This window comes from Euprymna scolopes, chromosome 15 (genome assembly GCF_053919585.1).
Source record: "Euprymna scolopes isolate OS-2025 chromosome 15, ASM5391958v1, whole genome shotgun sequence".
In the NCBI taxonomy this organism is placed as follows: Eukaryota; Metazoa; Mollusca; class Cephalopoda; order Sepiida; family Sepiolidae; genus Euprymna; species Euprymna scolopes.
Window position 1 is genome coordinate 5,341,663 of NC_136496.1, and position 14,490 is coordinate 5,356,152.

General features: G+C 31.8%; 1 protein-coding gene across 12 annotated transcripts in view; it reads right to left on the minus strand.

The window, feature by feature from the left end:
• The window catches only part of LOC145293699 (kelch-like protein 24), a 196,994-nt gene that overhangs the window by 45,984 nt on the left and 136,520 nt on the right, over positions 1–14,490 (minus strand). For 6 of the 12 annotated variants that reach the window (XM_080140122.1, XM_080140117.1, XM_080140118.1 and 3 more), the window contains one exon: positions 12,731–12,812. The exons of the other annotated variants lie outside the window; for them this stretch is intronic. In XM_080140122.1, coding sequence (XP_079996248.1) covers positions 12,731–12,791 — 61 coding nt within the window. In that variant the 5' untranslated portion in view covers positions 12,792–12,812. The remainder of the gene's footprint in view (positions 1–12,730; positions 12,813–14,490) is intronic. 12 annotated transcript variants of the gene reach the window in all.

A 14,490-nucleotide genomic window follows, 5' to 3' on the forward strand; every position in this document is an offset into this window, starting at 1 on the left:
CCTACTGTATGGCACATTTGACTTGAAACCTCCTCAAACTAGTACCAAAATATATTGTTCTGGCAGAAAAAGGAAACTGACAGACCCCTTGGAGGCCAACCTGAGACAGAAAAGCCATATTTTGTGGAAATAAATCTTTGGAGTGGGGTGTTCTGGAGTAGTTAACACCTCTACATCTATGATAGTATAGATTTGTCTGGCATTATGTAAGCCAGACATTTCTGCCGTCGAGCAGAGAGCGCACACACACACACACACACACACACACACACACACACACACAGCTTAACCGCTCGCAGTGAACACCAGGACTATTTCATCTTAATATTGTGACCCCCTAAACAGGACCACAACAGTAATGGAGATGATTTCTTTGTGACTTATAAAAATGTGAGTCAACTGCCTTACATTTTTATTTATTTTAATCTGTTCATAATTTACACATTTTTATTTAAAAAAGAATTTATTTAAATAACATTAATAAAGTGTAAAGTATGCCAAATAAGTAGAACTAGTAAATAATATAACGATCATTATTTGTGCTGTGGAATGACTTTTTCCCATCCACCTGGCCTCTGGGTGGCAGATAGGTGAACAGTCTTCAAATATGGAGGTCAGCTGCAAATACCCAATGAGCAGTTTGAGACCAAGTGGCAGGCTACTCAGAGGGTAGATGTGGAATATGCTCAAGTATATCTTCATGTGATGAGTACAAGTTTTCAATGTAGATTTTCGATTTGGCGGTTGTTGGCTGCTACAAAAGTTGACCGACTTGGTCCAGTGCTGTTGACCTTGATTGGTGACACACTTTGATTATGAAAAAACATTGAGCAACGAAGAACATCCTCTTTAAAACTTTTTGCTTCAAATAAACCTTTATGAATATTTTCATGCTTACAAATTAATGACCTGGATGACAGGGACCCACCAGTGTGGATGATGTCCCTCAACCTACACGTTAAAAAGAACCAATGATTTTTATTTAACAGCATATCTACACTTATTTATTGCCTAAGCACAACCTAACAGAAGCACTTCATTGAACACAAGTTGCTATTTTTGCCAAATCTAAAGTGTTTTTATTTTAAACAATATTAGCATGTGCCCTACCACAATAGATTAGATTTGAACTAACTAGCAAATTTCCTAAGCCAATCACGTATCACTACATTTTTTTTTTTTTTTTTTTTAGATGGAAGGGGGGAGGGAAGACGTTTGATAAATAAAATTATATTTTAAGTTTTTTTAAGAGAATAAAAAAAGCAACAAAAAAAAGCAAGAAAACAAAAAGCAAGAAAACACAAAAGAGCAAAAAATAGAAAAGAGCAAAAAAAAAAAAAAGCAGACAAGAGAAAAATATCAAAGAAGAGCAAAAAAAAAAAGAAAAAAAGGAAAGCAAAGAAAAAAAAAAAAAAGCAGAAATTTTTTTTAATTTATAAAATAAAGGAAATTGAGATTCTCATGAATAGAACATTTTTGGACAACATTTGAGAGAAAGTGATATTATTCCATCACAATGTTTCATATATTCGATTCTTCAGGAGACTTTTTTTAGGAACTTTATACTGAACCATTTAATTCAATGTGAATCGAATAAGTTCTTTTTTTATTGAGAAAATATCTACTTTTTAAATGCCGAGAACTTTAGATCTGACAAACTTGACAAATTAAATTCATTTGCAAACCTACTTCCCCAATGACTACCATCGTTTTGCTTTATGTTATGAGGCAAACTAATCTACTCATTTTTAGGAATAACAGACTTACCCAGAGACTACAAATATAATTACATCTAACACACACACACACACATAATAATCAGCACCATTCATTTGGCATAGAGTTGAGCTTGTGATCACTTTCAACAATTTCTAATCTTAACAATCAGTCAGGCAAAATCTGGGTCATTTCAGTGGCCTTTTATCTGGCATTTGTTCTGGGTAGGCCTCAGGTGGAGCAAGTTTATTGTTCACTGCCTGAGGTGCCTCGATTGGGGGGATGCTGACGGGGATGCACAAGCAATTTATAAAAGGCCAGAGTCTACCTCCTTTAGGGGCACTGGATCGACTCTTGCCACATTCCGACCTTGTGTCACATCTTCCTGCGGTGGAAAAGTAAATATTTCAATTACTGGCTTTGTTAATTATACCACCGTGTTTTGTTTTGATTATTATTGGTCTTGCAAAGCCAAAACAATTGACTGGTTTGTGGTTGCTCTGATGTCAGTATTTTAATTGTTTCATGTTTTTTTTTTAGATTTTTTTTGGTTTTATTAATTTTTTTTTTCTTAGGTATAGAAACATTTTATTTTCAAACAAAAAATTATAAAATTGATATATTTGACTAGAAAACAATTATTTTGATTGTAAATGAAGTTAAAAAAATAACAAAAATGTTTAACTAAAAAAAAAAGGTAGAACAGATTCAAACAAAGTTATTTGGATTATTCGGATCACTGTTCTCGAGCGTAATTCTCATAACGTTTCAGTAGTCAATGTAACCTCTGACCTTCTTCAAGTATATCCTGTCGAACTTGAGAATCTGCACAGAATTTCAAACAAAACTTATTTAATCCATGAAAGAGCATACTATCGTTTTGTCAACTGGTTAGACGTCTGAAGTAATTTGCATCTCAAACATTCAAAAAAATATAAAAGTATCAGGTATTTTGTAGTATAGAAAACAAAAGAACATGGTTTAAAAAAAAAATATTGGTAGAAACCTGCCCAGTAAATATCAGTGTGAAATTTATTAGGCGAGTCTTTATCAACATTTTGTTTTTTGAGTTTTGAGTGATTGAGACTCTTCAGATGACAGACTAATGTCAGCCATTTTTTTCTTGTTCTAACATGAGATTCGCCACTGCTTTTGTTTCAAACTAAATAAACGCCTTAAAATAAGTTAAAAACAATAAAACTTGTCCAGCTAAGTGGAAAAGTAACTTACCTTACCTTGATATCATTTATTTATAGGTTTTTTTTACTACTTTTTTGCTTTGTCTATATTGCAAAATGCCCAAGTTATTTTGGATGTTTGAAGTCCCACTCAAATAGCAATTCGTCTGACATATTAATATTTGAATTTCGTTTTTTCCTTCTGTCATTGGGATGAAAATATTTTATTCCACAATGATTTTTTTCTGAAAATACTTATTCTAGCTGTTAATGTGGAGACATTTCAGTCACTCAGATAAACATTAAAGGGAAGTTATGTGCAATTATACACCGTTCTCTTCCTTGAATGCTCAAAAATTAATTATGCAACTATTAGTGGATTTCTCACCTTCACATTGATTACATATTTATTTTTTATTATTTGTTTATTTTCAATTGATTAGCGTTAAATACAAAACTCTTTAAAGATACTTTACGATGGAGTGATATAGCCATGTCATTATGCTCGAGTCTCAAAAAGACAATCTTGCAAGGAACGGTACAGGGAGATAGGAGAGGCACACGAAGAAAATGTGGAAGGAGGAAGACACCATCCAAGAGTGAACAAGATTGGCACAGAATAATATCCTCAGAGTGTATGTGATGCCGATCACCAACATCACACGGAACTTTTGAGATTCTGCATCTGTAGTTACTAGAGTGTAAGAATCTTTGCATTAATAAAATTATATGATTACATTCGTATGTGTGTTTACATTTTTATTTATTATTTTTTTTTTAATTTTCTTCCTTTGAAGATTTTAACGCTGGGTATGGGGCAGCCAAACCAGTTGCCAACATTGCCCTGCTTTTTATTGAAACCAACCGAGAGCTCTTTTTAGTCTCCTTGCTGTCCCCGTAAGTGCAATTGTCTGGATCTCTTTTGCATTTGGTTCACCAGGAATATTAGTTAGGTAGGACTTAAGGTTCTTCTTCATAAGCCCTGCGGCACCTATAATAACTGGTATGATTGATATCTCCCTAAGATTCCAATTTCTTTTCATATCATACGTGAGACGTTGATATTTTTCTCTTTCAGTTCTGTTCAGGCCTCCATCATTAGGAACATTCCCTTCAACCAAGGTTGCAACTCTCCCGTATGTGTTTCCTCATGTTATTGCATGTTTGATAATTATAACGTAACACGTTTACACACATAAACCTAACACCTAGCAGAAAATAGAGGGCTAAGAAAACTGGTTGATTAATCATCTTTGACGCCACAATAATTATTCAGACACAGGGACAGATAATATTTCACAAAATAATTTTATCATAAAATTAAAGTCACCATTTTTTTTATGTAAACAAGACCCCAGGTAATTCCGGGTCGGGTCAGCTAGTTATAAATAGTAATCAACTAACAATTAACAGGTAACATGATCACTAGCTCATCATGTGTTTTTGTATGAAATTTCTGTGATGCGATACCGTTCTGCCCTGATAGGAAACAGATTGACAGATTTATCTAGTATTACAGATGCATTTATTTAGCAGTAAGTGTATGCGTTCGAGAGCCAATGTTCACTTGATATTAACTTCAACTATTTGACCTTTGCAGAGATTGGATGTTATTTCAAACCGTTCTAAGAAGAAACAACTTTCTGACGAGATTGAGATAACAAAAATACTCGATAGCTTAGTTTGTTTTTGTTTTTAACAAAGTGTTTATTGTAAGAAAGAAAATCTGTTTATAAATTGGGGTAAGAGTTTTTCATTGAGCAAATGTTTACAATATATATAAGTGACATTAGAAGAGTGCTATTTAGGAAATCACTATATTGTTTTACACACACATATACATTATATAAATAAAAAATATATATAGTTTGTTTATTATACAAACATTATTGGTTACATATGTGCATACATGTTTCAGTGGAATCCCAATTCAAGGATAACACTTCAGACTAAAAAAAAAAAAAAAAAAAAAAAAAAAAAATCGATATTGGGACGGGAGTCAAAATTTCATTAGTTTTTATAAAATATTTGGGTGTGGTTTACATTCTGAAAGAGAGTGGGGTGTATACTTTCTGAATGTGAGCAATAGGGGTTTTGGAGAGAGGTGTGATGAAGGAAGGGAGTAGGGGTGAGGAAGGAGTGTAGGGAAGTATGATTTCGCGTGGTTATGCTATCGCAGTGGGGAGGTGTTATTCTTTTAACTTGGCGGTTGTTTATTGGTCTTAGTTTTCGCTTTGATCTGAAGTTGTATTGTACTCTTATAGCTACTTCCCTATCTTATGTTTTTATGATTTTTTTTTCTTTTCTGATACACTACATTGGTAAATAAACATTTAATAATTGAAAACTATCGCAAACTTTCTATATTTTTATTTTTTCTGTTTACCATCTCATATTCAATAGCAATTTTCTTCTAAATTGCATTGTCATAGTCTTCAAGTAACTCTTTTTTTTTTTAACACACAATATCCTGACTGTGTTGCAAAAGAGTATGTATACTTTTGTTTTTGTTTCACTCTTATTTTGTAAATCGGTTTATTTCTTAACAATCATGTATGTAAATATTGCTTTGCCGGATTTAAAACTATCTCTCAAATGTTGAGAATCCAACAGAATCTTAAATGAAACTGGACATAATTGACAGAACAAAGTCGGTAGAAATTTAAACTTGACTTTCGTTTTTGGAATTTGTCAAAGTTTGACCTAATTTTATTATTACAGCATCTTGAAGCAACAGGTGCATATTCAATTCATACTTTCATGTTTTTGTCTTTCAACAGGTGCACGTTCTAAAATATATTTTTTCATTATTTTGTTATGGAAGCACAAAAGAACAGTAATACTATTTATAACATTTTTTTAATGCGATCAATTCAAATGAACGCATCGATGAGGACAATAAAATCATTAATTAATAATGGTTTAATAATGGTATTAATTAATTAATAAATGGTTAAAATTGTAGCTTCTTCACATCCTAAGCCAATTTCCTCACCTACAAATGAAATTCATTCTCCTTTTTATAGAGTTGATTAAAATACCATTAATCTAATTATTAATTTACTTGTCCAACGTCAAAAAAAAAAAAAAAAAAAAAAAATTAACCAAGAAACGAATTATCTCCCTTTATACTTACTCTTTTTCGGTTAATCATTAAAACCATTTCTTCTTCAAAAATTTTTAAAACAAATAAAAAAAGAATTGCCGTCTGTTTACGGTTTCAAATTGGCTATTTTATTTTATAATTAAAAAAAGTCATTGAGAAGACTAAGTTTTTGTTTTTTTTGTCATGGTTTTTTTTACACCCCCACCCCCGCCAAATGTGCAAGTGAATTGACATCTGTTCTTTTATAATTTATATTAAAAAATTCAGAAAAAAACAAACAAAAATGTGCTATATTAAATTTTCATTGAAAAACATCTAAATTTGTTAAATCAATTCTTTAAAAAAGGCTAAAAAACGAATTTGCTAAGAAAATTATTTTAAATTCATCGTTATTCGAATTATCTTTTTTTATTCATTATATTAATGTTTTAAAAATTTTCAACTACCATGGAATTTCCACGGGTTCTGCTAGTTTAAATTAAGACATTTAAATAACAATCTATTATTAGTCAACAATATGTGAAATTCTTATTTTTAAATGATAGTTTTGCAGGCTGTCAGTTTTGCTGTAAAAAAAAAAAAAAAAAAAAAAAAAAAAAAATTTTTTAAATAATAAATTTTAGACTTTAGAGTGAGGTATCAGTCTTGCAAATAAATCTCTATAAAACTCGCTATCTGCGTTTATGTGTTTAATGATTGTAGAAAGAAAGGTTAGACACTTTACATAAAATCTAAACTTGAATTCTTATGTAAAATTTATTGGGGAAGACAATGAAAATATTCCCAAATTCTCTAAGTACATTGCTAAGGATAGCTATGATGCCATAATCTTAAAACTTCACAATATACCCTACTTTTATGAAATTTTTATCATCATGTGCATAAAATTTTACGAGGAAAACAATGGAAATGTTCTTGAATTTCTACATTATTCTATATGTTGAGTATCTACGTGCCCCAACCTCTAAGTGAGCCATAGAGACAGAATACCCTTAAAACTTCAAATATGCATATTAAATTTAATAACATGGTACAACAGTGACTAATAAAAATTGAATTAATGAGAAGTTTCACTTGTTGGCTTAAAAGCTATTTGGGTTCGACTTTGAAACTGACAAAATAACTTTATATATTAGATTTCAAATGTGATTCCAATAACTGTAAGTGAGTGATAGGTTAATCTTAAAAAAAAAAAAAAAAGTATTGTCTATGGCAGCACCCAAAAGAGCATTGATGAACAAACTTTGGCTGATTCCCATTCTTGTGATCTAGAGCATGGATTCTTATTTTACTTCAGTTGAAATGAATGGCTCTCTTCTTGAGGACGCTTCTTTCTTTGATAATTTCATGCAGATTCCCAAGTTCAACAGAAAGATTCTCAAGAGTTTGACAACATGCACTTAAAGGTAGATTTAAGTCCGTTTTCAAATTTACTTTACATCACATTTTTGTTAGTAAATAAAAAAATGTTTAATTATGAATTTTTTAAATCTTTATAAAATGATTTTCTATGTAAGTGGCTTCTAAAGCTTTCAAGCTTTGGGTTTACTAAGAATTTTAAAGCAAGTTAAATAGAATAGAAAATTCAACGATATAAGTGCCTCCATAATATCACAAAAATAATTATTTTAATAAGAGGTTTTAATGGCTAAATTGTTTAGGAAGAAATGCATTCTGATGGATTAAAGTTCATAATTAAAAAATAGCAAGGGTTTAAATCTGCTTAATTTCATGTACATGTCTGATTTTAAATAAACAAACAAATGTAATTATAAAAGTAACATTGATATGGGAATTACACACACATGATAAGTCACACAATTTTATTAATGCACAGATTGTGACACACTAGTAACTACAGATGTAAGACCTCAAAGTTTCATGTGGTATTGGTGATTGGTATCACAGACACTATGTGGTCCATCAAAAACATATGACGAAGGTTCTCAATTATGTTTGAATATGCTGTGGAGTCGGAACAGAATAAGATTACCAAATTGATGTTTTCCAAATAACGACGAAGACACACAGCTATGAACATGTTGCATGTGTGCGTTCACTGCACAGGTTATGGTCATCTCACTCCTTGTGCCGGTCCAAAATTGTTTGATTCAGTCAGTGCTACAATGAACCATCCAAACAAAATCCACGACTCCAGTTTAAAAAGTTTATTTTTATTTGGAGATTAAAATAGTACTTGTTTTCTGAGTTTGAATAGCAAACTTGCGATTTTTGCCTAACCAATCTACACGTTCTTCAGCTGAGAGTCTCAAGGGTCCATCTTACCCAGAGGGGCACACTGACCCGACTGACAGCCAATGCTCAAAAATACAAACTGCCTGTGTCATGCCCAGAGGGCCAGCTCTATATGCATCCTTTTCTTATCTCCAGAGATCTTTTCACCACTGACCAGAAATCTTAAATTCTGATCTTTGTCAGTGGTCATCATTCAACCACCCAGAAGCTGAGTATTTGAGATAACAATTAGTGTCCATTCAAAGGGGCTTATCTGCCAAGGCTTGGCCATTACTTTTCTCAAGCGGGTTGCTCTCAGTTTGAACCCATTTAATGAGATCCTAATTTTATTTTAAAAAAATAAATAAATTTTATTAATTTTTATTTTAATGAGATACTAATTTTATTTAAAAAAAATAAATAAATAAAAATCTCTTTTCAATTCTCTGTATCACCCTCCTTCCTTTGGTCAGATATCTATCACGTGCAACATCTGCCATTCATATGCACTACTGAAACATGCAGCCCAGTGCATGTTTAGGCATCAGGTATTTGTGATACTAATTACATTAAGATTACGCAACTAATGTGCAACATTCTATAATAATTTTGCTGGTTCCTCCTTTAGCATGTCTGTAACACCAACAATATGCATGTATTCAACCAAAGAGACATAATTCATTCAAAGTCAATAGAGTCGTACAGGGTTATTCTCCCCCTCTCTCAAAATGAAATCTTTAATGCAATCTAATCATATCTGAGACAAACCGGTATCAGTCTACACCTGACTTGTCCACCAACTTCCAGTTTTGAATGCCCAACAGTCTTTGTTTATCACCATTCAGTTATACTAGAAAATTATAAGAAAGTTTCTTCATTTTTGTAGTGAGTCGGTACACAAAACTACAGTGTTACTAGGAAACGAAAGAATTTGCATGCACACATCATGGACATTATCTTTGAAATAATTCCAGATAAAAATTAGGAAATGGGTAAAGTCCAGCGAGTGTGAATCCCATTAAGGAACATACCATCTACTGATGAGACTATGATCAAAGTGTCCTCTGCATATCATCGAATGGCAATGAAACAAAGGCTGTTAGATATTCTGAAACTTGGACAAATCAGGCATCAACTGAAATTTTTGGTACCAAATATTTCTTAAAGAGATTGTGGACTTTATTCATCTCTTTGAACCACTTTACAATATATATATATATATATATATATATATATATACACACACACACTAGCAGGCCGCTCGGCATTGCCCCGTCATAAAATACGCTTAAAGATGATATTTTGATTAAAGCAGATTTATTATTTATTATATAGGACCAGAAAAAAAAAGAAAGAAAAAAAAAGAAAGAAAAAAAAAGAAAAAAAAAGAAAGAAAAAAAAGAAAAAAAGGAAAAAAAAGAAAGAAAAAAGAAAGAAAAAAAGGAAAAGGAAGAAAAAAAAGGAAAAAAAAGAAAGGGAAAAAAGGAAAAAAAAGAAAGGAAAAAAAAGGAAAAGAAAGGGAAAAAAAGAAAGGGAAAAAAGAAAGGGAAAAAAAGAAAGGGAAAAAAAGAAAGGGAAAAAAAGAAAGGGAAAAAAAGAAAGGGAAAAAAAGAAAGGGAAAAAAAGAAAGGGAAAAAAAGAAAGGAAAAAAAGAAAGGAAAAAAAGAAAGGAAAAATAGAAAGGGAAAAAAAGAAAGGAAAAAAAGAAAGGAAAAAAAGAAAGGAAAAAAAAGAAAGGAAAAAAAAGAAAGGAAAAAAAAGAAAGGAAAAAAAAGGAAAAAAAAGGAAAAAAAGAAAGAAAAAAAAGAAAGAAAAAAAAGAAAAAAAAGAAAAAAAGAAAGAAAGAAAAAAGAAATGTGTGCCACCACTGAGAATTGAAACTAAAATGTTTAGCTTATGATTTACTTTTTCCTTTAAGGTTAATGCCTGATCTATGAAGACATGTTTGCTGCAAGACTAAAAAATTAAAACATGAACCAATAGCTATTACGTTACACATGCATATTTATAATGCCGTCGTTTGACCTTCACCTGGCAAATTCCATTTTTTTTTTTTAAATTTTCACTGATTTTCCCCAGTTAAAACCCAAATATAAAATTTTGCACGAGTTTGAATACTCTATATATTAAGTTTCATGTCTAGACCAAAAACTGACAGGAGTTTGGTAGGCAAAATTTTTTTAAACATACGCATACATAAACATATATAGAAAGAGGTTTGCGTTTACTATAACTTTTTTACGCAAATATTACGCAAGTATAAATCATGTAGAATATCTGCATGAATATAATTACACATAATAGTTAATTAAAGATGATCATTCCATAAGAAAACCGAAAAAACTAATAGGGAATTAATTAAAATGAAAGAATATGCAAATTAGCTAGATCTTTTGCAGATGAATGCAATACCACTGCCCATATATAACAAAGTTATTTTCTTTTAAAGTAAATAGTAAAAAAAGCGTTTTTAATATGGATATTAATACAAGAAAAAAAAAAGAAAAATAGGAGTCTAGATAATAATTCCACATTAACCAAAACAATCATATATCACATCATCATATTATACGATGTAAAATTTTATTATACTATGTGTCTCTTTAGTCTTACAATTGTTTCATAACTATTCAGAGAAGCTTCAACTGCATCTCCTTAAAAAGATATTCCAAAATAGCTAATCCTCAGGCACAAAATACAAACTCACCTATCTGTCCTTTATTTTTACTCCTTACCGAGTATAATAAAATATATGTTGTGATATACGGGCATCTTGATTATTGTGGAATTATTAGATCTATACTCGATTATTAATACTGATAATCGTTGAATTTAATTACCTGGGTCAATTAATATAGACTAGTTTAATTGGTATACGAACAATACCGGAATTTAACAAGTAAATTCTTGGTTAAAAATATGATATATATATATATATATATATATATATATACACACACACACAAAGTAAACAAGAAACAAAATGAAAAGTGATTTTGTTCAAAGTTAATTCAAGAACAAAACTTTAGGTAAGAAAGCTATCATTAACCAAAATTTGTATTCGAAAAGTTAAAAAATAAAGCGAACACCACTCTAAAAGTTTAAACTGTTTTCATTAAGTACTAGATTAAAAAAGTAAACTATTGTCTAAAATGAAAAAAAATTATTTTTTCTTTCATTTATCTATCCCAAAGAAGGTATACTGGCACCGAGATATAAGAATCGATTGTGATTAGGGGGTCAAATTTACAGAGATATCCTAAGTGAGAAGCTGTGCAGCATATTTGTTCACATTACATTTAAATGACTGCTGCGAATTAGAGACCAGATTTATCCTTAGTGTAGAGTAAGATGTTTGTTCACATTACTTTTAAATTTCTGCATGTTGGTACTGTCAAGGAAATAGGAAGAAGGGATGAAATTCCAAAGGCAAGCAGTTCAAGAAGCTTGTACATTTTGTAGGATTTGTAATGAAAAAATAAAATCACCATGGAATTTCCACGGGTTGTTTGATTCGATTCATCTGTTGGAAATTAATAAACGTATTTGCACCCACCTTGCATATTACCTGCAAACAAAACCGATTAAAAAAAAAAAAAAGAAAAAAGTTGCCTGTAAGTAGGTAGGTTTGCTGGTTTTGTAATGCTTTAAAGCATCAACAAAGCAAATTTTTCATCGATTCAGTTTTACTCTGGGATGGCATAATCAGGTTGACACACCAGTTCTTATTAAATCAAAGTTGAGAGTACTGGTGACCATTTGGAAATATCAGGTGTTGTACGTGGGAGGACGTCGATATCACCCATCAAGAACTGCAAAAATAGGGAATGCCTGTGAATTTGATATTCCTATGAAACTTCCTCCACTAGAGGAGGCTGCTTAACCCGCCTAGGACGAGTGTCGCTTTGGTTGGGTCAGTTTTGGTCAAAGATAATTCTTTGATTACTGCAGTGGCAATAATTTTTACCTGCAAACCTTGAATACAAAATTTTTGACTGCAAACCTTGAATACAAAACAAGAAAATTTGTTGAAACATAAAACTCGTATCTAAGAATACGTGAGAAATCCTACTTTACCCATCATGAAGATAATAACATCAGGTGCATTCGTACACTTAATGCACATGCACTGTGAAATATAGAATGGCTCTGTACCAAACTAGACTGAATCTAACGCAGCATGTTTTATAATAAATGTACTGAAGAACAAAGAGCTGATTCTAAGGATTAGTAATATGGCAGGAGATGACATCAGTCCGTATGTTTTCTATTGAAAAATTATCTATTTTAAAAAAAAAAAAGAAAAAAAGCATAACCACAGAGGCATCTCTGAAGAAAAAAAGTTATGTGCCGCCTCCATGGTCGTGGGTTATTTTAATAGTTTAAAAGCAGGTTATTTAGAAAACAAGAAAAAAAACAAACAAACAGAAAGGCCAATTAGTCTAAAATATTGTGAAATAAGTCGAGCATTTGTTCAAAGTCGGGTTATTCTTACCAAAATATTTACGTCCTTCATTCGAGCTTTCCATCTTTCGTTTTCTTCCCGACATCAGCATAACGAGCTTGGCAGGTACTTACTAAAACAAAATGGCCAGAAATATAAAGGTTTTTTCTTGCTTTGCTTTTGTTTTTAAAAGGGGAGAGAGGCACAAGTAGACCAAGACGGGGGAGAGGTAGAGAGACCGAGAGGGAGACAGCGGGCAGAATGACGGGGAACGAGAGGGAGACAGCGGGCAGAATGACGGGGAACGAGAGGGAGACAGCGGGCAGAATGACGGGGAACGAGAGGGAGACAGCGGGCAGAATGACGGGGAACGAGAGGGAGACAGCGGGCAGAATGACGGGGAACGAGAGGGAGACAGCGGGCAGAATGACGGGGAACGAGAGGGAGACAGCGGGCAGAAAGACGGAGAACGAGAGGGAGACAGCGGGCAAAATAGGGGGAACGAGAGGGAGACAGTGGGGAAAGATAGAAACAGACAGTGAGGAGAAAGAAGCGGAGAAGGGGTAACGTAGGGGGAGGGGGTAGAGACGGAAAGGGGGGGGGGCGCAGATATTGAGATACATTTGAATTGAAATATTTAAACGCATCAACTCAATTTTGACCAGTTGAAATTTCCGTGAAGTGAAATAAAAAAAAAAAAATATATAAATTTATGAATTGTTCGCAGGGTTACCTGTTGTTGCCCGAGTGGAAAGATGAATAAAATTAAGTGTAATGAACGTCAGGTTGAAATGAAAGATTAATTCAAGTTAAGTGAAAACGAGTTCTTCGATCGATTCTTCGTATCACAGTAACAAATTTTCTCCACTGAACAGAAAAGACAGTGAACAAGTGAGTCAGCAAAGCTACAAAATGGCAATCGTGTTAACAGTCTAACAACACTAAGAATGAACTGAACACATTAAACAGTTTTTTTTCTAAATATATTCATTTATTAATAAAAAATCTGTTTAAAAAAGCGTTGATATTGAAATTCACAAAGTCAAAAGTTAACGGTTTAAAAGACCAGACAAGTGCAGTTTTTTTCTAAATATATTAAAAATAAATTAGCATTTTCAATCCAGAAAAGAGTTTTCTTTAAAATAAAATTCCAGATAAAATTTTTTTCTTCTTTTACATCCCATGCAAGTAGTTGTGCCTTGCATGTCCTCCGATATTGAAGATGGAGGTTTTAAATAATGTCCGATGGGTTGAAGATTTAAATTTAATTTTAATAAATAAATTACAAAAAAGGAAAAAAAAATATATATTTTTCCTGTTTTTTTAAACCGTTTAATTTTGAATTACAAGAATTGTGAACTAATGATGAACTTTGCACCGTATTTTTGATATGTGGCACCAGTAATTCTAGCTTTGATATAATTAAAAGATTCAAATAATTTTACATCCTATTCTTCAGAAATATTCTGTTTAAAAACGGAATTTTCAGAATAGGGTTCCTATTTTTGTTTCTAATTATTATACATTATTTAAATTAGTATTTTATGCTTTTTGCAACATCCATAACCGGTGCCTATAATCAGCTTTGTAAAGTATGCACAAAATGATTACGTGAGCAATCCTATGGTGAATATGGGAGGTCCCTACTGATCACATCATACAAAATTCAATTACAATAATTTACAGGATTCAAATAATTAGCTTTTGTGTCAACACATGAAAATAAGGGTCATAAATAATATTTTTTAATGTTCACATTTACATGTAAACACAAATACATTACTCTTAAGCATATATTCATTAAAAAGAAC